Source organism: Podarcis gaigeae (assembly GCF_964106915.1).
Source record: "Podarcis gaigeae genome assembly, chromosome: 16".
NCBI classification, from domain to species: Eukaryota; Metazoa; Chordata; class Lepidosauria; order Squamata; family Lacertidae; genus Podarcis; species Podarcis gaigeae.
Window position 1 is genome coordinate 12,010,720 of NC_139693.1, and position 25,341 is coordinate 12,036,060.

The following is a 25,341-nucleotide window of genomic DNA, read 5'->3' on the forward strand; positions in this document are numbered from 1 at the left end:
ACAGTCTACGCTTCTAAACTCAGGACACTACCACCTCATTCTGTTGCTGGGCATGAGCCCAGAAGTGCCCTGATGAAAGGACACCTTTGCAAGTTCTCACCTGATGGTTGTTTATGTGTTGCTGACTGAGGGCGCGCAGTTCCTCAAGCTGCCTCTTGAGTGCGCTGTTTTCCTCCTCCAGTTCCATCTTCTTCCCATTAGTAGGTCTCTTTTGGTTTTCCTCACTATAGGCATCATAATGCCAGGAAGACAGGAAACATACATTAGTCCCAGGGCTTGCCAACATGGTACCCTCCAGACATGGGGTATACTATACATTTCCCATCATCCCCAGCCAGCATGGCCAATAGCCAGAGATGTTGGAAGTTGTAGTCCAAAATTCCCTTCAGCCCACTCACGACAGCCAATAGCTAGGGATAATGGGAGTTTTAGTCCAAAACATCTGGAAGGCACTCTGCATTAATTATTATTGTTGTTGTTGTTGCTGCTGCTTTTTTTTCAACAAGCAGGGAGCCACCACAGAAAAGGCCCATTCTCATGTTGCCACACTCTTGTCCAGAGGGCCTCCGAGGATCATCACAGTGTCCAGGTCGGTTCATATGGGGAGAAGCGTATGAGGCATACTAGTTTCACTTATTCAGACAAGGGATAATCCACAGCTGTCCTCTTCAGAAACTGGCTGGGAGAATTCTGGCCCGGTATGCCAAGAATTCCGGGCAGCTGAAAACCCTAGCTTAAATTGTGCCCTCACTCGGTAACCTACCTGTGGTGCTGCTGCCTGCTTTGCATCCCAGCCTGTGGGCTCTCTTCCTTCTTCAGCAGCTGCTTCCTCAGCTGAGCCATGACGGCTTCCCTCTCCTTCCCCTTTGCCTTCTCCCTCTGGAGCTCCTGCAACAATTGGCATCATTTGAAGGGTGAGAAATCGAGGGGGTTTGGGGTCTTTGAAGCAGCTTCTTTGCACTGTTCACCGATCCCTTACAATGCATACCTGTCACCTTATGTCTACGGTTCAAATGTATTGTTATTTTAATATGTTGTAGTTTCTACATCAACATTACTGTTATTATTATTAAATGGGCTAGGGGTAAGTGAGGTTAGGACTGAGGCCTAAAAAACATCCTCACTTTGTCGATTACGTTTATTCAATCCGGCCCTGAACCCTGGATTAGCGGCAGAGAACAAGGGCGTGGAGTTCCACCCACCCAAATTGTTGTGAAGCTGGTTTGTGAAATAGGACAGCTCATAGTTATACGGAACTCACTCCCACAGGAGACAGAGATGGTCAATAATTTAGATGCCTTGAAAGAGGATTAGACAAATTAGGAGAGAAGACAATTTATCGATGGCTACTAGCCATGATGCGTATGCTGTGCCTCTACAGTCAGAAGCAGTGATGCTTCTCAATACCAGTTGCTGGAAATAGCAGGTGGAGAGAATACTCTTGTCCTAGGAACCTGCTTGTGAGTTGGCCACTGTGGGAACAGGATGCTGGACTAGATGGGCCATGGTCACGATCCAGCTGGTTCTTCTCACATATCTATGTTCTTAACAATGAGTCAAGCAGTGGTATTTCATAATGAAGTGGAGGATATACATATGCATTTTGGACAACAGTTGTGTGAACACAGATTAAAAAGCCAGGACTGGAAGCAAAGCGAGTGAACGATAAACACAGCCCTATTTGCCCACATTATTTTGCAAAAGGATCAGCAACAAGCAAAGGCTCAGTCTGTGGTCCACCAGAAAGTGGTACAATTAATCTACTTGGCTTTATTTTATAAAGCCTCTGCGGCTGTTCTTGTCCTGTAGTGCCCTCTAGCGGGCAAAGCCAAACGATAAAACACTTAACATATGCAAGCAAAGTATTTTAAACTGGCAGGAAACAATGCTAGGGAAATTTGGAGAAATGTTGTGTGTATGGCGTGCACAGCAATAAGGCGGCTACTTACACACTGCCAGAGAAGAGGAGCACACAGATCTCCATGCAGTTTGCATGTGCTAACTTGCATCTATCAATAGATGCATATTGAGAAATAATCTCACCATAGCAGGGAACATGACTGACCAGGGTTACACACCATCCATTTAAAGCACTGTTATGCCACTTTTAACACACATGCCTTTGCCCTAAAGAATCCTGGGAACTGTAGTTTGTTATGAGTCCTGGGAATTGTGACTTTGTGAGGGTAAAACAGTTTCCAGGATTCTAGAGGGGAGGGGAGCCATTTGTTGTGTGGTTGTGACCATTGGCAGAGACAAGCACCAGAACGTTCTCAGTGGAAGTCTGGGAGCTGCCATTTTAATTTTCTCACAGGGCCTCAGACCAAGTGTTACTCCTGGATATTGTGGGGTACTTAAAAGGCAGCCTGGTGGGGCAGAGATTTGTTGTCTTTTACTTACTTACCTTATTTTTTGCTCACTTTTTCCCTCCTAAAAAGTAAGGGGAAATGTGTGTGCATCTCATGGAGCGAATGCAGACTGTGCAGCTATCCCAGAAGCCAGAACAGCAAGAGGGATTGCTGCTTTCACTGCGCAGCGATCCCTCTTGCTGTTTTGGCTTCTGAGATTCAGAATAATTTTTTTCTTCTTGTATTCCTCCTCTAAAAACTAGGTGTGTCTTGTGGTCTTATAGAACGAGGTGTGTCTTGTGGTCTTATAGAACGAAAAATACGGTACTAACTTACTTACGGCATTTACACCTGTCCCTTTAACTTTTCTTTAAGGAGTCTCAGGGACAGGCTTGATCCCAGCTCTTATGTTCATACTTGCTTGACCCACAAAACATATCCAGTTTCTCTTTTACCTCCTCCAGGAGGGCTGAAGCCTTTTGCTTGGCGTCCATTTCCTTCCTCAGGTTTGCTTCCTTCTGCTCCAGCTCCCCAAAGCGCTGGGCGGCCTCCCTCAGGCTGCTGACCTCCGCCGCCTGCTGCCGGCTCTGGGCCTCGAGGTGGACCAGGCGCAGGCTCTGAGCCGCCAGGGCCTCCTCCTGGGCCTGGGCCTGGGCCTGGAGGCGCCGGTTGTCTTTCTCCAGCTGTCGCCGCAGGTTCTCGGCCTGGCTCAGCATTTCCTCCAGAGCCGCCTTCTCGGCCTCCGCCTGAGCCAGAGTCACCTTGTGCTGCTCCAGGCTGCGCTGCAGGGCCTCCAGCTCCCGCCGGGCCTCGCCCAGCTGCTCCTCCGCCTGCCGGGCCTTCTGGGCCAGCTGGGCCCCCTGCAGCCGCTCGCCTTGGAGGCTCTGCCGCGCTTCCCTCAGCTCCAGCTCGGCTTGGGTGGCTGCGGCCTGCAAGGCCTGGGATCCGGCCCGCAGCGCCTCCTGCTCTCGCTCCAGGGCCTGGGCCTCCTCCACCAGGCGCTCCGTCTCCGAGCGCCACCCCTCGCGCTCCTGCTCTCGCTTCTCCAGGAGGTCAGCGTGGGCCTCCTGCAGGCTCCTCAGCCGCTCTTCCAAGCCCAACGCCCGCTGGGACTCCGCTTCCCGCAGCTTTTCGGCCTCCCTCAGAGAAGTCCGAGCCTCCATCCCTGACACCAGAGCCTCGGTCTCTTGCTTCGGGCCCTGGCTTTCCTGCCTTTCTGGGCCCAAGGCCTCGCTCTCTCGCCGCTTCTGGGCTTCTGGCAAATGTTCTCCAGGGTCTGAGGCCGGCTCGCTTGCCTCTGACCGCACCTCGCTTTGCAGCGCTTTTAGCTAGAAAAGGCACATAAAAGGACAGAAGTTATTAGCACAGTGAGACTGCCAACCATTTCGGGCCAGTGGGCACACTTGGCATTTTGCTAAAGGGCCATGGGTGCCTGCCACAAAACGACTGCCGTTAAGGTGCGGCACAGCACAAAGTGGCAGCTCTGGTTTTTTATGAGAGGCCAAGCTGGTACACACAGGAACTGAGCAGGAACAGCAAACAGTCTATTGTGCATTGTGTATTTCTGAGATACTGGAGGGCATATCAGTGCCCATGAGAGCTGCAATGGCAACCCCTGTTAGTGTGCTACCCGGAAATTGTCCCCCCCCTTCTCCCCATTCCTGTCTTTAAGAAACAACTCTCCCCATATTCTACCCCCCTTGCCCCACCATGCCTGAAGATCAGCTAGGGGAGGCCCCGTTTTGTGGGCCTCTTTTATCAGAAACTCAGTTGATGGGCAGGGACTTTTCTGCTGTGGCACCTTCTGTACTTATGTCTCTGTCAGTGGAAGACCATTGCTACTGATTTGCATCAGCTTCCCAGGAAACAACGCGTTCAGGATGTTGGCTGTCCAAATTATCAGAGAGAAGAGGAAACTGTCAATGTGTCTGGGGTTAAATGTCATGTTCTCTAGGGACAGGAGGAGCTTTCTGAAGGAGCAGGGACCGTTTTCTTTTAGTTGAGTATAGGTACGGTGCTCTGGGAGGCTTTTCGGCTGAAGAGCAGGGTACCACATGCTCTAAATAAATACCTCTCCATCAAGGACTGCGTTCTTTGGTTCCAAACTCCTAGACTTGCTGGGATCCTCCAGGGCCTGCTGAAGCCTCCTGCGCAGATCCTGGTTCTCCCTCTCGAGGGTCAGCAACCTTCCGATGTCCTCTTTCACCTCATCACTCAAGAGAATAGGCCTTTCAGAAGGACCTACAGAAGCAGATGAAGGGGGGGAATACATTTCTGCCTCTAGGATGACTCTGAGGATCTTGCTAGAAAATGGAAAGGCAAGGCGACACTCACCACCTGGGGCCCAGCCACCTTCTAGTTCTTCCGCACGGAGAATGTTGATGGGCTCCGCTAAACTTCGCCTCAGCTGCCTCTCAAGAGCCATGTTTTCTCTTAGAAGCTCCTCTGTCTGCTGGTAGAGCTGGTCCCGTTCCTGTGTACAGAGTCTATGCTTAAATTTCCTGGTGCTGTACAGTATTTCATGGATATCAATTCATTGTTAGATTTCATGTTGCAGTTCTGGTCACCTCACCACAAAGATTTGGAAAAGGTTCAGGAAAGGGCAACAAAAAATGATCAAGGAGACCGAGTGACATCCCCATGAGGAAAAGTTATGACATTTGGTGCATTTTAGTTTAGTCCTCCCTGCTGAGTTCCACAAGGGGCAACACAAGGTTTTATGTTGTGAACCGCCCTGAGATCTACGGATGGAGGGCGGTGTACAATTTCAATTAGCAACAACAACAGCAACACTGAAATTAAGGAGGAGGAAGCTGACAGGCAGTGCCACCCTCCAGACTGGATGTAAGCAAGAAGGCAGGCAGGTGGAAGATGACTGAGAGCAGAGTGAAATAATAATAATCTTATTATTTATACCCCACCCATCTGGCTGCATTTCCGCAGCCCCTCTGGCCTGCTTACAGCACATAAAAAAAATTCCCGATACAGGGTTGCCTTCAGATGTCTTCTAAAAGTCAGATACCGTATTTTTCTGTGTATTTGACGAGGTTTTTTGACTCAAAAATCGTGTCCAAAAAATGGGGTCATCCAATACATGGATAGTGGCATGGGGGGGGGGGAGAAGCAGTGCTGCGCATGGGGGGAGAAGCTCAATAACTTTGGGCTATCTCCCCTCATTATCTTAAAATTGAGTCCCCCAAAATGGGGTGGAGGGTCTCATACATGGGGACGTCTTATAGACGGAAAAATACGGTAGTTGTTTATTTCCTTGACATCTGATGGGAGGGCATTCCACAGGGTGCTTGAAAGTTGGGGGGGGCATTGCTCCATTTGCCCATATGGAGCAGCTTCCCCTGGGTCTCTCACCTCTTGGGCCTCGTTCAGGTAGCTTTGCAGGTGCAACTTCTCCTTCTCCAGCTGGCTCAGGTGCTTCCCCCGGGCGCGAGCAGCCTCCAGCTGTCCTTCCATCATGGCCTTTGTCTCCAGCAAGGCCTGGGAAAACTCGCGCTCCTCCTGCCCAGCCAAACACCACAACCAGGTTTGAGGACCCTTCTTCCGCCCTGTGTCAGTGCCTCCCCCCGCTGCCCATGCCACTCAGGTTGACTTAGCTGGCAGGGGCAAGCGACAATAAAGCTCCAGGCAGCTCCCAGTGAGAGTCTGGGAGCCACCATTTTAAATACCCGCAATGCCCTTGGCAGAGCTTTACTCCTGGGCAGGGGTGAGGAATTTGTTCAGCATCCTCTTTGGGGCAACTTTTTGGGGCCAAAGGTTAAGTGGTCAGAGCACTGAATGCAAATGTTGCCTTCATAGAGTAGGTTAGTTTCTATGCACATGCATAGTCCCTCTTCCTGGGAAACTCTGGGAATTGTCATTCCACGAGGGGAATAGGGGACTGCCTACCAATTCTCCACACCCTTAACAAACTACACTTCCCAGAATTCCTTGGGGGAAGCCATGTTGAAAGTGGCACTGTAGCGATTTAAATGTGTGGTGTAAGTGTGGCTGAAAGGACACACACACTCCCTTTTGATAACTGATCAGTGGCCAGTTGTCAGCCTTACCTTCAGCTGGGCACGGCACTGCTCCAAGGCAGGCAGCCGCTCTCTCAGGGCTGCCAGCTCCGCCTGAAGCCGCTCTGTCCGCAAGGCCTTCTCTCGCAAGGCGTCCAGCTCATCCCGGTACAACCCAGCCAGGCGGGCCTCGCCTACCAGTGCCCGGTTCTGGTGAAAGCAGGAGAACAAGTTAGAAATAAGTGGCATGGTGAGTGGCAGGTGAATTAAGCACAAGGAGGCAAAGGTGTATGGATAAGTCACCTGCGGTTGCTTGGACTCAGCATCCCAATAAATGCTATTTTGTCCCTGCCAGAGCTGCAGCCTCGCAGGGAGAGGACTGGGGAGGGGGCTGGTCCCCTCAGGTCTATTCTAGGCTGTGGGTTGTCTATGTGGCACCCACAGCTGCCAGTGTGCCTGCCAGTACCTCCTATGGCACCCACAAAACGTCTCACCAAATATCCCCTTAAAAATCCACAATACATATTCTTCCTGCTCAGTTTGCACTGACTCAGCCTCTCCTTCATTGAACACGTCCCCTTAAGCATGCCCACATTTCATTGGACACCAGGACTGGATCCTCCACCCTCCTTTCCATTCTGAAGGACTGGATCCTCCACCCTCCTTTCCATTCTGAAGGACTGGATCCTCCACCCTCCTTTCCATTCTGAAGGACTGGATCCTCCACCCTCCTTTCCATTCTGAAGAGAGGTGCAAAGAAAGCTTCTCTCTCTACAAGTGGTGGCGGCAGATGCAGGCGCCTTTTCTACCATCGATGGGGCAGCCGATGGAGGAGCACGCTTCCACCATTTTGTTCTCCTCACCCTCTTTTTTTTCTGTCCTGTAAGACATACCATCCAACTTTTCCCATGTCACAATCTTGCCCCCCAAAAACCGCTTTTTCGTAGCCCGAGAGTGAGCAAAATTGCAGCACCCAAAATGGCCACTGCGATCTTGCGCGAAAAAATAGGATGTCCCATTTTTTTCCAGGACGCTTGGTGGGTACGTTAAGATGGGGCAGCCATTATGCCATGCCCCCACAGCAGCCTTTTTACGTTATGCTGCAGCATGCCCCCACAACAGCCATTTTGTGACTGGTGCTCACAGCGCTTTCTTCAACATTACATATGTGCCCAGTGCTCTCCACTCGTCCTGCCCTCAATAAGGTTGCCAACTTTTCCAGGCCTCGTCCCTAAATGGTCAGCTTTTGTTTATTAAAACACGGGGAAGAAGGCACCAGGGGTTACTCCCGCTGGGCTTTTTCCACTGCCCTTCCCATCACAAGGCCAGCTATCACCAGCTGCCCTGAGGGAAGGATGCCACCACCACAAGGCCCCCCAGCTGAGTTGCCCCCTTCACATCTCCCACCAGCTGCCCAGTGTGAAGGACCCCAGTGACCTGTTATATTTTGGTATCATTTACTACAAGCGTAATAATGTCTTTTGATGCAAGCCACCTTGGAAGGATGTGGTTTTGGAAAGGCAGGAAGTTATTTACTGAAAGTATTTATAACCCTCTCTGCAGCAGGGAAAGGAGGGGGGGAGGGATATTAGAAGTGGCTTGCAGTGACCAATAATCAGCAGTTTTCAAGCTTGTGATCTAAAAGACACGACACACAAGGAAAAGGGGAGGGGAGGGAGGAGGAGGAAAATCAAACCCAGGCGCAAGTTCTTAATTACAAAATTCCGGCTTCCTGCAGTTGTTCTGGACTGGATGTTGGATGGGGCCAGACTGCTCTCCCCCCTTGCCATGAAGCTCTTTCTGGGGGTGCAGCCTCCCAGTGGCCCTTGATTCTGTGGCCAATAGCATAGGCCAGAGTGTGCACCTTCAGCTCCTCAGTGCCAGGACAACTCCAGCCTTCTGCGTGGCTTTTTTAGCAGTACCTCCTGCCGCATCTTTTGAAGCTGCCCCTCCAAATCCTTCCGTTCATCCTCTTGATCTAACAGTTCCTCCATCTTCTCTTCCCTGGGGGTGGGGAAACAGCACAGTTTTGTTTCATTTATTAATAAATAAAAATATGAGTTTTTATTTTGCAAACGCTCTAAGAGGAAAACCATGTGTCAGATTTTTGGGTGAGTTAATGAGCTGGATTGCGTATTACTGCTCCAATACCACCGTGACCACAAATCATCATAAATGCACAATTGAATTGATAGACGTCTGGAAGGCGCTCAGAGTAATCAACTAAACGCTGTGCCCCCAGCATAGAAATAGGAGTGAGCCATATTTTTTCAAAAAAAAGAAAACATTGTTTGGAACTTACATCAGATACCCCAAAATGTTCATAGGAGATAAAAGCGTTCTGTTGATGCCCTTGCAGAGTTAGGTGGGGAAATTGAAGTGGGAAAATAAAATCCAACCCCCCTATCTTCTCTAGAACTGCTGTGGCCCCCATTGTTTTTTATGCCCCACAGATGCCCACCCCCATGCTTGATTTTTGTTAGATGTCTGCCCCACTTCCACTCACAGCTCGTGCTGCAGACGCCGCACCTGGGCCCGAGATTCAGCAAGCTGAACCCCAAGATGTTGACGGTGGCCCTCCAGGGGGGTGACTAGGGGGCGTTCCTGTTCTTGCTGCAGTTCCCACAATTTCTGTAGAGGGAGACAGAGTAAAGGATGAATCCATGTGGGTAGAGTGTGGCAGGCAAATGTGGCCCTCCAGGCCTGTTCATCAGGCCCTTGGGACTCTCCCCAATCAACATCACTCCCTGAGTGTTTTTGCCTGGCTGGAATGTGTCCTTGAACTCCGATCGTGCCTTCTGCATGAGTGGATGGAAGTTAGAGAGGGGTGTGCCCCCAATCATGGCTAGATTCAGGGTGTCATGATGCTGAAATAGATCTCAGGGCTCAGGTGCCATGTTTCTCTGAAAAGCCAGCACTTTGAGAAGAGGGTGGGAATTAGAACCACACACAGCCCTTTGCATCCCTCACCTCCAAGCCTGCGTTTCTCTCGTGCACCAGCTCTTGAATCCGAGACACCACGTTTTGGAGCAACTGTTCTGTTTCGGAGGGTCCCAGTTCCTTCCACTGCAGCCTCACCATGTTCTTGGGTTCCTGGGTCACCTGGGAAGGAGAGGAAGTTGTGCATGAGAACATGCTGCGGCACTAACCTCTTATGCTTCAGGGGATAAACTAAAGAAGGTTATGGGCATCTGGTGAAGAAATCCCTGTCCTGTTGCTGGCGTAAAAAAATCAACTTGAAATGCAGCAGGACGGCTGAAGTATAGGTGGATTCTCACAAGGCAAGACACAGCAAGAACAGCATGAACCTTTATTGAACTACAGTGGTGCCTCGCAAGACGAAAATAATCCGTTCCGTCAGTCTCTTCGTCTAGTGGTTTTTTCGTCTTGCGAAGCAACCCTATTAGCGGTTTAGCGGATTAGCGCTATTAGCGGCTTAGCGGCTATTAAAGGCTAAGCGGCTTAGTGGCTAAGAGGCTATTAGCGGCTTAGAAAAAGGGGGGGGACAAAAAAAATCGCAAGACTCGCAAAACGTTTTTTATTGCGAAGCAAGCCCATAGGGAAATTCGTCTTGCGAAGCGCCTCGAAAAACGGAAAACCCTTTCGTCTAGCGGGTTTTTCGTCTTGCAAGGCATTCGTCTTGCGGGGCACCACTGTACATAACTGGGAATTGGGCAAAGCAACTGCTTATATACATTCCTGAAAGCCTGGGCCACTCCCACTCCCAACGTGACTGGCTGTCTAAACTTCCAAGCTGCAAATCACGACTCAGAGTTCAAGGGCCAATGGCAGAGGCCCAAATCCTGAAATGTTCTGTGATTGGACATCATGTATTGAATGAGAACACAGGAGCTCAGAATCCTTAGTCCAGACTCAAGCTCAGGCAAACACAGACCACTGAATACATAACAGCGGTGAAGGAGGGAATGGTGACAACCTCACTCACTGCGTTTCCACCAATGAGTGTATACATATAGCCAGTGCTTATCTGACAAGTTCTCCTCACAACATTCCTTCCATTTTGCCTGGGGATCTGCCCTATTCACACAAGGCTTGAAGTGCAAAGCATGATGGGAGAGGAAAAGTAATACAACCCACACTCCTCCGCCTCAAAACCCAGGCCCAGCCTTACCTCTTGGATGAAAGAAGCCAGGGCAGCCTGGGTGCTGATGTCGAGGGTCTGGATTAGGCCAATGATCTCGTCTCGCCTTTCACACTGTTGGGATGTTCAAGGAGGGCGATCAGGTTCTCTTACACATTTAAATCACATGGCTTCCCCACCAAAGAATGCCCTGGGAACTGTAGTTTGTTAAAGGGTGCTGGGAACTGTAGCTCTGTGAGGGATAAATGTCAGTGTCCTGGGGGGGGGCCAGAGTGCTTTGAATGTGCTTTAAAGTGTGTGCAACCAGTGGCAGACTTGGGGCTCTCAAATTTCTGTGCCCCCTGCCTCTCACGCTTCCGTTCTACAGCATGTTTTGGCACCCCCTGCAGGGCTACCCTAAAACCACCTCTGGTAAAATGCCCCAGACACACTTAGGTCACACCCCCACACCATAGGGCTTCCTAAAGGATCCTGGGAACATGGCTTCCTAAAGGATCCTGGGAACAGTAATTTGTTAAGAGGGGTTCTGTGAGGGGTAAACTACAGTACCCAGGATTCTTTGGGGAAAGTTATTGGTATATGTTTTAGATAAACGTGTAGCGTGGATGTGACCAAACACACACTCGCTCTGGACATAAAATCAGTTTAGTAGGTAATTTCCCCTCGCTCCAGGGAACCCTGAGTGTTTTATTTCTTGCTGAGGGTCAAAATTGTTAGTAAGGGGTGGAGGCCCAGTGGGCCGAGTCCCCCAAATATTTTCCAAAGTGCCTTGAGTATTTCTGGGTAGGTAATAAATTTGGGGAGGATACTGAATTGGGGGGTAATCTAGGTTATGAGGCAGGATATTAATTTGGGGGAATCCATTTGCTTTATTTTTATTTTAGTTGTGACTCGCTTAATACAAAAGGGGGGGATCTAAGCAACTTACAAAAGGCACAGCATAAAAACAGACAATAATGCAATAAGATCATTACCAAACCCATAAAACAGACCAAGCAACAGCCGAAAACGTCATCAGCAACAGAGCAGTTAACAGCATCTGCCAAATGCCTGGGGGAAGAGCTACGCTTTTACCTGATGCTGAAAAGGATATTCATGACAGCGTCAGGTGGGTCTCCCTGGGGATAGCATTCCACAGACAGATTACAGGAGCCACAACCAAAAAGGCCGCTTTCCCTTGTCACCACCCTCCAAACCCTCCAGCAGCCAAATTTGCATCCCGCCCACCCATTCCACACTCCAAAGTACCTGGACAGCACTCCCAAGCAACAGCAGCAACAACTTCTTCATCTCCCCAACAGCCTGTGCTGGATCACACCATTGCAGGAAAAAGGGGGAGAAAGTGTTAATGTGATATTTGAAGGCAGATGCACCCCCATGCCTGGTCTACGAGGTCCAAGTTTCAAAGCCAAATTTTATCCCAACTGGGGTTGTGGCTTGCAAGGATTTTTCTCGCCAGATTTGAAGGAGCACAAAGCTTGAGGGAAGCCTTCTGATGACATGGGTCGTATTTGGTAAAAAGGAAATCAGGCAGGATTCCACAGGAACAACAATTATTGTTTTTACAGTGGTACCTCAGTTTACAAACTTAATCCGTTCTGGAAGTCTGTTCTTAAACCAAAACCGTTCTTAAACTGAGGTGCGCTTTCCCTAATGAGGCCTCCCACCGCCGGTGCCCTTCTTCCGTTCTTAGACCGAGGTAAAGTTCTCAAACCAAGACACTATTTCTGGTTTTGCAGAGTTTGTAAACAAAACTGTTCTTAAACCGGGCTGTTCTTAAACCAGACTGTTCTTAAACCAAGGTACCACGGTATTTTATTTATATGCTGCACATCTGACTGGGTTGCCCCAGCCACTTTGGGCAGCTCCCAACAAAATATTTCTTTTTTATATATGTATAAAAATTTATTAGATTTTCCACAATAATAACAAAAACCACAAAGCAGAATGACACACAAAAACAAAACAAAAAAAGAAAAATACATCAATAAATGAAAGGGGGAAAAAGGAACAATAAACAGATAAACAATAACAAACTTAATTCTTTACAAATCCAACCTTTTAAACAACTTGGTTGACTTCCCCTAGTCCCTCCCTTCTGAGTTTCCTTGTAGTTGAAAGTAACAGCTTTCCAATATCATTATTAAACTAAAACAATTTCCAATTATAGTCCATCTTATTCACGTTCCTTAATATTCTAAATCCCATTTATTCCCAACAAAATATTTCTTAAAAAACACAATAAAAGATCAACCATTAAAAACTTCCCTGAACAGGAAAGTTCAGATCCATCTGTTTTGGTGGTTTCAGCATCACATTTTTTCTCCCAATAGGCCTACCTGTGAGAGGATCTTGGGCCAGAAGATGTAAATTAGGAGGCAATGAAAGAATCAGTTGTTGCAAATCGTTCTGGGGAAGAGAGAAAGAGCATGAAGGGGAGAATAATAACAGATAATAGAGTGATGTTGTTGTAATAGGAACTTTGAGGTCTTAGATATATGGTAATGTTCATAAGTGTACCAACCAAGCACATAGGAAGGCCAACCTGGAACCATTTTGATTCCTAAACTGAGCAAATGTTTTCTCTGCAAGGTCAAACTGGAAAAGCCTCCCCATTGTCTTTTCCTTCACAAATCCTGTCTTAAGGGTAAGTCTATGTTTGAATAGGGTGTGAACCTGTGACATGGCCCAGGATTTATCATTACAAAAGACTGGCCAGGCTCCCCAGGAAATCCAAGCAAGTAACCTGCCAGACAGGAGATAAACAAGGACAAGAGATAAACAACATTTAAATTTCTGTTTAGACCGCCTTTTCTGTGATGTAGGTGTAATATATCTGAGGGGTGGTCTTAGGTTACACCCCTTCTGTGATGTATGTATGATGTTTCTGGGGGTGGTCCTGATCTACAGGATGGGAATTTCAAAAGTCTTTATAAGCCCTTGCACAGCATTTTTCTGGGTCCTCCTCCTTTCCTGCATGTGAGGGGAGCACTCTGTTGCAACAGATCAATAAAGATCAAGCTTACTAGCTGCTTTGCTTCTCAATAGTCTCTGGTTGGCCTCTGTTATTTTCTCCTACCAATAGGGAGCCTATGTAAGGACTCTATATGGGCTCTTGGATACCCCATAAAGTAAAAGGGCAATTTTTGTTTACAACATTGTACTTATTCCTCAGCGTGGAGTAGAGTAGAGTGTGTTGTAGTGGTTAGAGGGTCAGACGAGGACATGGGAGACCAGGGGTCAAATCCCCACTTGTCCATGAAGCTCACTGAGTGACTTCAGGCCTGTCACTGCCTCTAAGCCTAACCTACCTCGCAGGGTTGTTGTGTCGGTGAAATGGTTGTGGGGTGGGGGGAAGAAGCATGTATGTCAATGTTACGGAAAAATCTAGGTGTGAGGCTGCTCAGTCACCCAGCTAGTTGGGCAGAGCCCGCAGGTCCCTGCAGAATAAAGGAAGGATTCCAGCCAACCGGAGCAAATAGCTGTAGACCAAAGTTTATTGCGCAATAGGTTCAAAGAGGAAATTTGAACCCTGAGGATGGGGTGACAAAGGCTTTTAAAACTTTCCCACCATATCCCAGAATACAGTTCGTACAGCATCATTGCTACATCACTGACATGTCACAAAAGGGGAGGGGTAGACCAGGGTTACACTAATTTAACCCTGGCAAACATGTCCAGACAAGTCCTTGGTACAAGATTAGCATAGACAAATATGTCTTAAGTACCCACCACCCAAAAGTACAATAGAACTTGCTTTGCATGTCTGGAGCCTGAGCAGTGGCATAGCGTGGGTTGTCAGCACCCGGGGCAAGGCAAGTAATTTGCGCCCCCTAACCCATGAATTTGCGCCCCCTAACCCTAACCCCCAGATGTTGTGCCCGGTGCGGCTGGGGCCCCCCTGCACCCCCCACGCTACGCCACTGAGCCTGAGGCAAGTCAGGTGATGAGATTTGGCTTTCCTTGGCTAACAATGAGCCCAGCAATTGTCACCTCTGGGAACTTCCTGGAGTCCTTTTTCAAAGGGAAAATAGCTTTGGAATGGAGGAAACTGGCAAAGGGGTTGATTTTATATTATTTTTAAAGCTAGGTAACTTCCCTGAGCTGTCAAGTTGAAAGGATACATTCAGGCATAATATTTGTAACATTTAACTTTAAATATGTGCCCCCCCCCCGTAATTTCCGTAACAGTCACCACAACCCTTCCTCTTATAGAGCTACAATATCCCAGAGTGGTTTTAACAGTCAATCCCTCTTCCCAGGGAATTCTGGTAATTGCTGAGCACATTGAAGAAATCACAGCTCCCATAGTTCTTTGGGAGAAGCCATGAATGTTTAAGGTGGTTTCATAGCACTTTAAATGTATGGTATGAATGTTGTTGTTTAGTCGTTTAGTCGTGTCCGACTCTTCGTGACCCCATGGACCAGAGCACGCCAGGTACCTCTGTCCTCCACTGCCTCCCGCAGTTTGGTCAAACTCATGCTAGTAACCTCGAAAACACTATCCAACCATCTCGTCCTCTGTCGTCCCCTTCTCCTTGTGCCCTCCATCTTTCCCAACATCAGGGTCTTCTCCAGGCAGTCTTCTCTTCTCATGAGGTGGCCAAAGTACTGGAGCCTCAGCTTCACAATCTGTCCTTCCAGTGAGCACTCAGGGTTGATTTCCTTCAGTATGGAGAGGTTTGATCTTCTTGCAGTCCATGGGACTCTCAAGAGTCTCCTCCAGCACCATAATTCAAAAGCATCAATTCTTCGGCGATCAGCCTTCTTTATGGTCCAGCTCTCACTTCCATACATCACTACTGGGAAAACCATAGCTTTAACTATACGAACCTTTGTTGGCAAGGTGATGTCTCTACTTCTCAAGATGCTGTCTAGGCCTGGTATGAATATGTCCTCAAATTACACCAGTTTAGCCCTGGCTAAATTGGGTTGAAGGACGTACAGTGGCATATATCTGCCTCAGCTGGGGTGTGGGATTTACATCAGTGTAGTCCTGGCTGAGCCACAATTCAGCCGGGAAAGCCCAAGTTGTGCTAAATCCATACTCTCTCATCCTGGTGTTTGGTTGGTTTTGCTCTGTTAGTGACCAAACTATATAATGACATAATCCAAACACTGAACATTGCTATTTCTAATAAAATACTATAACAACAACATATTAGAACAATTATTTTGTAAAGCACTGAAACCCCAATTAGCTTCCAGCCTTTTTGTGAGATGGGTTGTGTCAGGAACGTGGGCAGACACCAGAGCAGAAGCCATGGGTTAAGATCCAAAGTGTGTTAAATCCTACTCACCTGGTAGAACCTGCGCAGCCGCTGCAGAAGGCCCTGGAGCATTTGCAAGCTGTGTGCCTCGTCGTTTTGCTCACTCCACGGAGGTTGCGCTCCCCCAGGAATCAAGTCTCTAGGAAAGGTAACATTGGTAACATTGGAAGAATGAGTGGAGGGAAATCCTGTCCCCAAAGATTTATCTCTCTACCAGCAGCTGAGAAAATATACAATCGTTTTACTGGCCTAGCCAAGTTTAAACAGGGAACAGTTATACAGCAGTCTGGTTCTGTGATAGGAATTTTGAGGTCTTAGATATATGGTAATGTTCATAAGCGTACCAACCAAGCACATACATAGATCAGCACAGGAAGACCAACCTGGAACCATTTTGATTCCTAAACTGAGCAAATGTTTTCAATGCAAGGTCAAACTGGAAAAGCCTCCCCATTGTCTTTTCTTTCACATATCCTGTCTTAAGGGTAAGTCTATGTTTGAATAGGGTGTGAGCCTGTGACCTGGCCCAGGAACCAAGTATTTATCATTACAAAAGACTGGCCAGGCTACTCAGGAAATCCAATCAAGTAACCTGCCAGACAGGAGATAAACAAGGACAAGAGAAAAACAACATTTAAATTTCTGTGATATAGGTATGATGTATCTGAGGGGTAGTCTTAGGTTACACCCCTTCTGTGATGTATGTATGATGTTTCTGGGGGTGGTCTTGATCTACAGGAGGGGAATTTCAAAAGTCTTTATAAGCCCTTGCACAGCATTTTTCTGGGTCCTCCTCCTTTCCTGCATGTGAGGGGAGCACCCTGTTGCAACAGATCAATAAAGATCAAGCTTACTAGCTGCTTTGCTTCTCAATATTCTCTGGTTGGCCTCTGTTATTTTCTCCTACCAATAGGGAACCTATGTAAGGACTCTATATGGGCTCTTGGATACCCCATAAGGGAAAAGGGCAATTTTTATTTACAACAGTTCAGCAAGTTATCTCTCTCCACAATAGATTTTGGGAACTGTAATTCTACCAGGATGATCCTGGGATCTCTAACATATAATGGGAACTGTAGTGTACCCCTCACAGGGCTAACCATGGGTTGCAGAATCACAACAAATGATAGATAGATAGATAGATAGATAGATAGATGAGCAGTAGAAGTGCAGTGGAGTGTGAGAAGAGGCAATTGCAACATTTTGGAAACAGAGCCCGGTGGGTTAGGATTTGTAAATAAAACATTCCAAAGCAGAACATTATGCTACTTGTTTCATTTGTTATTCTGAACCAAAAGTATTCTCCGCCAGAGGGGAGGTGCAATCCCAGGCTGATGCAGAGGTTTTGGATGCAGTTTGGACTAGCATACATCTTTGCAAGCAAATACTCCTGATATAAGGTGTCATTTTCACCTGTGTGTTCATTTTCATGGACGCTTTCCCCAAATAAATGCATTTTTGTAAACGTTGTTAGGTCAGGAGAGCTGCAGAGAACATTTTGTATAAGTGGTGAATTTTGAAAGTGGTTGTGTTTCAGTTTTCCTGTTGTTTTGGAAAGAGCATATTTGATAAATTTAAGTTTTGTTTTATTATTATTTAATATGATTTTTATTAAATTTTCTGATTTACAATTTCAGATAAGCATTTTACATAGTTAAGATATCATTGAGTTCCCTTCTTCTCTTTCCATGGTTCATTTTACATATATTATATCCCTGCATAGTTGACAAAAATTATGCCAATCAGTTTTCCATTGTACATCCATCAAAACCTATTTACACTGTTGAATTTATCCTAATGCTGTCAGTGATTTCAGCTGCACATAATTATTTTCCCCATACTGTATTTAACAAACGTTTTCCAGTAAATGAGAGTGGAATCAAATCACTTTCCACACAGATTTTTTTTGCTAACGCTTAATTTTCTTGTGGAAAAAGCCAATATGTGAAACATTACAAGCTCATCTATTTTTTGCACCAGCAATATTCCCCCCCAGAGGGAGGTGCACCGTTCCTGGAGGTACTGCAATACCAGGTCGATGCATGGAGTGGATGGAGCAAGCCCCTATTCCATCTCCCAATCCCAAAAATCCATTTAATATATAGTCCTCAAATAGAGGACATATCAGATATTAAACTGATAAGAACAGATACTACACTTGATCTTAGCCAAAAGGCCGAGAAGCGATACCAAGGGAAACAAAAATTACTCAGGTCTCCTTTCCCGATGACTTTTCAGTTGTCGGTGGGTACCTGGTGTTTCAAAGCGCTCACTGCCCCACTGGACTCAGCACCGTTTCCAATTCCACAAAATCCACTCGGACAACGTTTCTGCTTCTGCTGTCCAGCTAAGCAGCCTTTTAATGGACAGTTTAATCTCAAAAAATAGTGGATTTTGTCGATCTTGTCAATTTCTCAGCCGTCTACCTGGTTGCTCTGAGGGCCATTGGTGCTAAATCTGCATAAACCCGCCCATTTACCCGCCATGCACTGCGCCACTGTTAACTCGCTACGTGCCAGCAGAGGTCCCAAAAGTTTCCCTTTGATTCTGTTCCCTTGAGAGCATCCTGCAAAAACGCAGCTGTAAAAACGCAGCTGTACAAGCTGAACTTTCCTGCTGACATTAATATCCATGTTCCTTAGAGAGGATTGTTTGCTAGAAAAATGTTCCCTGCAAAACACTGAAATGCTGAAAAATAAATTCCTGTTATGCCACAACAGCAGAAAATGTAATTGGTTTCTGGCCAGCGAAGCCAGACTCTTGACTCTTTTCGTTTACCTGAAGATGTGCTTGCTTCTGCCCTTTCAGCTTTGATTTGAGCATGAAATATACAGCTGAATCCTGAATAATTCACACGATTCCCCCCCCCCCCTTTAAGTATAATATGTTGGTATGGGAAACTGTCGTGTAACGGGCCAATGGCCGTAATAAAGATCAATCCAATCCAATCCAATCCAATCCCCCCCCCCTTTTTATTGATTTTCCTTAATTGAATGCATTGGAAATATCTCTACAGTGGTACCTCGGGTTACATACGCTTCAGGTTACAGACTCCGCTAACCCAGAAATAGTACCTCGGGTTAAGAACTTTGCTTCAGGATGAGAACAGAAATCGTGCTCCGGCGGTGCGGCAGCAGCAGGAGGCTAAAGTGGTGCTTCAGATTAAGAACAGTTTCAGGTTAAGAACGGACCTCCGGAACGAATTAAGTACTTAACCTGAGGTACCACTGTATTTGCAAATTAACATGCTTCAAGCACATTGAAATGAACCACAACTATATTTGAGACTGGGATGGAAGCTTCTGTCAATTTTGGTTCCCCCAGTTTCTCATTTTTTGAATCTTAAATTTAGTTCTCCACATTTTGCAGCAATTTGCAAATGTTTGTTTTTTTAAAAAAATCCTCAGGAAAATTCATCAGTATTTTGATACAATTTTTCCCTCATTTTGGTTTGCATATTGTTTTGGAGAGTAGATTTGATAGATTCAACATTAAATGTGCAGGGAGTCAAATTTCTCTTCCATTCCTAATTAGAGCTCGGTTGGCCGGGCAGTTGGTTGCAGCTGTAACAAAAAGGAGGCTTGTGACATGTCAAAGACTCCTGAATTAATTTTGGCATACAGTTCCATGGACATATTACTTCTGAATGTTTAGTTTTTATTATTGATGTCCTTTTATTAATAATATTAAAAGCATCCAAAACAACCTGATGTCTTCAATTTAAAGATAATCTGAGCAGGATTTAATCTGATAATTAGCTTTCATCTACAGTTACCGGGTTGCAGGGGATATAAATTCTGGGAGCCACCCAAAAAAAACAAGAAGAGTTTGGATTTGATATCCCGCTTTATCACTACCCAAAGGAGTCTCAAAGCAGCTAACATTCTCCTTCCCCTTCCTCCCCAACAACAAACACTCTGTGAGGTGAGTGGGGCTGAGAGACTTCAGAGAAGTGTGACTGGCCCAAGGTCACCCAGCAGCTGCATGTGGAGGAGCGGAGACGCGAACCCGGTTCACCAGATTACGAGTCCACCGCTCTCAACCACTACACTACACTGGCTCTCAGAAAAGCAGCAGTGGTGGTTAAATAACTTAAGAAAGCTATTAACTTAATAATACCTAAGCAATTGAAAGAGTGTTTACTTCCCTGGGCAAATTTTCAGTTCATAATAATTTAAGGATTCCCCTTAAGTCCATGAAGTCTGATGTTCTGTACTGTCAGTGGCTATCCAGATGCAGGTCACAAAATGGGGGACGAGACTTTGCTGCTTGGCCCCCCCCCCCAACCACTGGTATCCAGTGCCATGCTGCCTCTGAATATGAGGTTCCATTTAACTACACTATGTAACAAGTGGGGAATGTGTGGCGTATCAGGTGAAGACATCCATGCCCCCACCCTGTGAACAACAGTGTGAGCAATCCCGCGTAAATGCAGCTTCAAACACAGTGTAATGTAATATAATATACCGGTAATATAAATGCATTTGTTCTGATTTGCTTGCAAAGAGGTTATATAGCAATGAGCATTCATTCTGATGTCATCCTGATTTGCTTGCGCAACATTTGCATGTGCATTAATCCATCCCATAGTACATTTCCCCATCTCTCTCTCTCTCTCTCTCTCTCTCTCTCTCACACACACACACACAAATAAAAATAAAAATAAAAATAAAATATATGTTGTTACAGGACATCAGAACATTGTGAATTAAATTGTGCAAACCTAAATTTCTCAGTACTGTATCTGCTTTTCATTACTGCTACTATTATGTTTATATTTCACTTTTCCTCTGAGGAGCTCAAGGTGTCATATACAGTGGTACCTCGGGTTAAGTACTTAATTTGTTCCGGAGGTCTGTACTTAACCCGAAACTGTTCTTAACCTGAAGCACCACTTTAGCTAATGGGGCCTCCTGCTGCTGCCGTGCCGCCGGAGCACAATTTCTGTTCTCATCCTGAAGCAAAGTTCTTAACCTGAAGCACTCTTTCTGGGTTAGCGGAGTCTGTAACCTGAAGCATATGTAACCTGAAGCGTATGTAACCCGAGGTACCACTGTATGGTTCTCCATCTCTCCATTTTATCCTCACAACAATATTGGGAGGTAAGTCAGGATAAGAGATAGTGACTGGCCCAAGGTCACCCAGTGGGTGGTTTTAATTCTGGTCTCCCAGTTATTATTACTCTAACCACTACACCACACTGTCTCTCACTTGAATCCCTCCCAGAAAATACTGACCCTCTGGAGGTACCCCGGTGATCCGCACAGTACACTATGACTCACATTATCTCCATGATATGGATGAGGGTGTCCCCACTGACCAGCTTGAGGAAATATTCTTGTGCTCCCTCGTGTCTCTTCTTCCTATGGGGAGAAGGGGGCTGGTCAGACCTTGAGTAAGTCAGCGTCTCCAAGGTTCGCACCTGTAGGGAGAAGAGAAATTTGATTCAGTTCACGTTTATAAGTGAACCTACCTAATCCACACTTTCATACCCTACAGCATTTCTCTGATGAAAATAGGGGTGTCAATAATAATAATAATAATAATAATAATAATAATACCCCATCTGTCTGGGTTGCTGCAGCCACTCTGAGTGGCTTCCAACATATATAAAAACATAATAAAACATTAAACATTGAAAAAACTTCAGTATACAGAGCTGCCTTCAGATGTCTTCTAAAGGTTGTATAGTTACTTATCTCCTTGACTTGGACGTCGCATAAGTCCACACCCTCCAACATTTGTCCGTTGAAAATAAGGAAATCCCAAGGAAATGTGGAACATTCCAGGATCAAATCAAAAATTTCTGTAAATCTGGGACTGTCCCTGGAAAATAGGGACACTTGGAGGGTCTGTGATCCGGCTGGAAGGTTTTTCATAAGTTCTTAAGTCCAGTGTCCAGTTCAGCAGAACAAACCGCCAGGCCCCCAAACACTGCTGAGCTGGCTTACCACATTTCAAAGGAAGTGAAGCAATACACATTACCATGTAAATAACCCCAATTTATCAAGTCTACGTTTACCTAACTGCAACAAGAAGCTTAATATTTGGTGGGTTCAGTAAAAAAGCTTCCCAAAATCTTACCTAGTTGGAAACCAGGGTCAAAGTGTTTTCTGCTCGGTATGTGTGTACCAATTATGTGTGTGTGTGTGCACCTGTATGTACACACAAACACACACAAAACCAAATAGGCGATCTCTCTCTCTCTCTCTCTCTCTCTCTCACACACACACACACAAATAGTCGATCTGCTCAACTTGCCATAAAATTACCCAGCAGACCACCAGCGTCAGGCAACATATTGCCAAAACTCCCGGGCTCAGCATGACTTCAAAACCAGAGATATAAGGCCCTTATTTAGGGCAACCCAGAAGAGCAACACCCCTCCTCAAAACCTGCTGCCCCCCCCCATAGATGCTCACCCAGGTGACCAGCGGCCCTGAGACAAAATCTTCCAGCATCTCAGTGACATCTCCATCCATGGTGCCACCAAAGGGGCGCCCTCTCCTTGTTGCTTGCGCCTTCTGTTCTGTGCTATGCGCTTAAAGCTTATGGTAAACTTCCTTCCGTAATCTTGGGCTGATGAGACTGATCGGTGGGTGGGAGGGTAGGAGGGAAGCAAGTGAGGAAGCTACATAGGATGAAGGGACTGATTTCTTAATTTCCACCACGCAGGAAGCCGCCAATACGAAACATGTCCTCGACGAAAGATTTCCAGTTCTCAGCACACCAGCCTGAGTGAGACATTGCAGGCTTGCTTTGCAGGAGAGGGCAATGCTGACTTCATTTCCCGTTCTCGCTGCAGAAAAACCACACTCAAGAGGTTGCAATGGAGGAACAGAGAGGGCAGAAGTCATCTGTCGCCGCCTCAAAGTGCCCCATCAGGTTTGTGGTCCGAACTGTCGGTTGGTGGAAGAGGCCTGCCTTTCGCACATCCGTTATGCCAGAATCCTAATACAGCGAGCCAGGTTTCGAGGTGATGGGACCATGAGGCAGGAAGTTCCGCTGACTCCTGTCCTGACACGTCAAGGGCAAAGACCTTCAGGTTTGGGAGCCAAATGTGGCTTCTCGGGGCTCTCCCCAGACCACATCCCATGGCTGTACCCCTTACTGGCCCTACTGAGTGTTTTTGCCTGACTGGAATGTGTCATCGAACCCTGATCCTGCCTCTTGCTGGCCTGATTGAGGGAAAAGGGTAGGCGAGTGTGTAGACCACAACTAGCCTGTGGTTCAAAGTTTTATATGAATGGCTCCACCAATATGAATTGCCTCTAGCCCCACCCACAACTAGCATGTGGCCCTTGGAAGGCTGCCCTGAGAGGAAGGCGGCCCTCGGGTTGAAAAAGATTCCAGCCCCTTGACCACTGTGGCCACATTCACAATTATACCACTTTATATGGTCATGGCTTCCATCAAAGATTCCCGAGAACTGTAGTTTGTTAAGGGTGCTGAGAGACCTGTATCCCCCCTCACACAGCGCTACAATTCACAGAATTCCCTGGGAAGAAGGGTTGGCGATTACAGCCCTTTGGCAGTTGTAGCTCACCGGACAGGGCATTCCGCAAATGGGGTACTACTACCAAGAAGGCCCTGTTGCAGGCCAGCGCCTATCGATTGCAATTCCAATTTTGTGATTAGACACGGAGATGAAGCAAAACAGGAAAAATGCATTGGGTGCTGAAAGCAGACTCTTGTCGGGACATGACGCAGTCGGGGCACCAGCCACGAGAGGAAACTAATCTGTGGCTGAGTGTGAGAACATTAGCGCCTGAGAAAAATACGAAAGATGGCTTCATCAACGGGCCTGTTCAGTCTACTCTCTTAAGAGAGACTCAGCTAAAAATAAATCTCTTGTGAGGAAACCGGTTTTTTTTTAGCCTCTGCTTCATATTGAGCTAGCGACACACTGGGGAAACTATGAACCCATCGTTAGTTTCAGAAGGGCTGGAAAAGCATCATGGACATGGAAAAAGTGGTGCCTTTTGTTCCTGTGGCAGCAAAATTGCTTCCACTCGTACATGATCAGAGGATGACAAGCCAGCGCCCACAGGCGCCTGGGCGCCCACCAGCAGCTATGGCACTAGCGAAAAGTCCCAATGAATACCTCCCCTCAGAAATCCACAGGGGCCAAAATGAGGGGGAGCATGCCTGTCCCATTTTGGTTCGTCTTTTGCTGCTTTTAGATGCGGCAGCCATTTTGTGCAATTACCATTGACTTATTAATCACCTCCTGAACAACTGCCTCGAGGTGATTTATATATACAGTGGTACCTTGGTTTAAGAACAGCCCTGTTTACGAACTATTCGGTTTATGAAGTCCGCAAAACCAGAAGTAGTGTCCCAGTTTGCGAACTTTACCTCGGTCTACGAATGGCAGCCGAACGGTGGAAGGGCGCCGGTGGCAGGAGGCCTCATTAGGGAAAGCGCCCCTTGGTTTAAGAACAGTTTTGGTTTAAGAACGGACTTCCAGAACGGATTAAGTTCATAAACTGAGGTACCACTGTAAATGCATTTATTTATTTATTTATTTATTTATTTATTTATTTATTTTTATTTTTATTATTATTATTATTATTATTATTATTATTATTATTATTATTATTTCTTGTCCATCTGACTGGGTTTCCCCAGCCACCATACCTTTACCAATATGCTGATGACACTCAGCTCTATCTGGTGATGGATGGCCACACCGACTCGGCCCCGGACACACTGACCAGATGCTTGGAAGATGTGGCTGGATGGTTTCGTGGGAGCCGATTGAAACTAAATCCTTCGACAACAGAGGTCCTTTGGCTGGGTTGGGATGGTATGGGGATGAGGGACCAACTCCCTTCTCTTGCGGGGGCCAATTAGCCTTCCATTAAGAGTTTGGGTGTAAGCCTTGATGCCTCCCTTTCTATGGAAGCACAGGTTACAGCAACAGCCAAGGCAACATTTTTCCACATTTTTTGCCTCAGTTGGTCCCTTACCTTTCCTGCCCTGATCTGGCCACAGTGATCCATGGAACGGTATCCTCCAGGCTTGACTACTGTAATTCGCTCTACACGGGGCTGCCCTTGAAACTGTCCCAGAAACTCCAGCGGGTGCAGAATGCTGCAGCGAGGCTCCTCAGGGGGTCCCTGCCATGGGAGCATATTCACCCAGTGCTTTTCCAGCTGCACTGGCTCCTGGTGGAGTATTGGGTCAGGTTTAAGGTGCTGGTTTTGACCTTTAAAGCACTTTGTGGCTTAGGGTCCTTGTATTTACGGGACTGCCTCTCCTGGTATGCCCCCGCAAAGGACCTTAAGGTCCATGAATAATCACAGTTTAGCAGTCCCAGGCCTTAAGGAAGTCAGATTATCCTCCACCAGGGCCAGGGCCTTCTCAGTGATGGCTCCAACCTGGTGGAATGCTCTACCCCATGAGACCAGGGCCCTGCAGGATTTAATTTCCTTCCGCAGGGCCTGTAAGACAGAGCTATTCTGCCTGGCTTTCAAATTGAACTTAGCCTGATCTTTTATTCCCCTTCCTTCCTTCCCCTATCCCTTTTTATGAAGATTACCTGCTCTGGGATCCCACAGCTAATTTTCCCCTGGTCTCCTCGCTGGCCCAAATAGGACTAATTTAGC

At 46.8% G+C, this 25,341-nt stretch overlaps 1 protein-coding gene across 7 annotated transcripts in view; it reads right to left on the reverse strand.

The window, feature by feature from the left end:
- Positions 1-24,750, reverse strand: part of CCDC88B (coiled-coil domain containing 88B) — a 36,428-nt gene extending 11,678 nt beyond the window's left edge. Inside the window, exons 1-16 of one of the 7 annotated variants that reach the window (XM_083715499.1) lie at positions 24,703-24,750; positions 21,013-21,152; positions 15,761-15,869; positions 12,800-12,869; positions 11,709-11,767; positions 10,491-10,574; positions 9,329-9,460; positions 8,865-8,989; positions 8,281-8,362; positions 6,410-6,568; positions 5,715-5,861; positions 4,683-4,821; positions 4,420-4,589; positions 2,804-3,676; positions 764-888; positions 101-224 (exon numbers count right to left, since the gene is read on the reverse strand). In XM_083715499.1, the coding sequence (XP_083571625.1) occupies positions 101-224; positions 764-888; positions 2,804-3,676; positions 4,420-4,589; positions 4,683-4,821; positions 5,715-5,861; positions 6,410-6,568; positions 8,281-8,362; positions 8,865-8,989; positions 9,329-9,460; positions 10,491-10,574; positions 11,709-11,767; positions 12,800-12,869; positions 15,761-15,869; positions 21,013-21,152; positions 24,703-24,735 (2,571 nt within the window). In that variant the 5' untranslated portion in view covers positions 24,736-24,750. Of the gene's footprint in view, positions 1-100; positions 225-763; positions 889-2,803; positions 3,677-4,419; positions 4,590-4,682; positions 4,822-5,714; positions 5,862-6,409; positions 6,569-8,280; positions 8,363-8,864; positions 8,992-9,328; positions 9,461-10,490; positions 10,575-11,708; positions 11,768-12,799; positions 12,870-13,930; positions 14,093-15,760; positions 16,017-16,712; positions 18,178-21,012; positions 21,153-22,152; positions 22,963-24,702 lie in introns of those variants that run through there. The other 6 variants (XM_083715500.1, XM_083715501.1, XM_083715503.1 and 3 more) reach the window with 6 other exon arrangements.
- Positions 24,751-25,341: the final 591 nt, after the last annotated feature.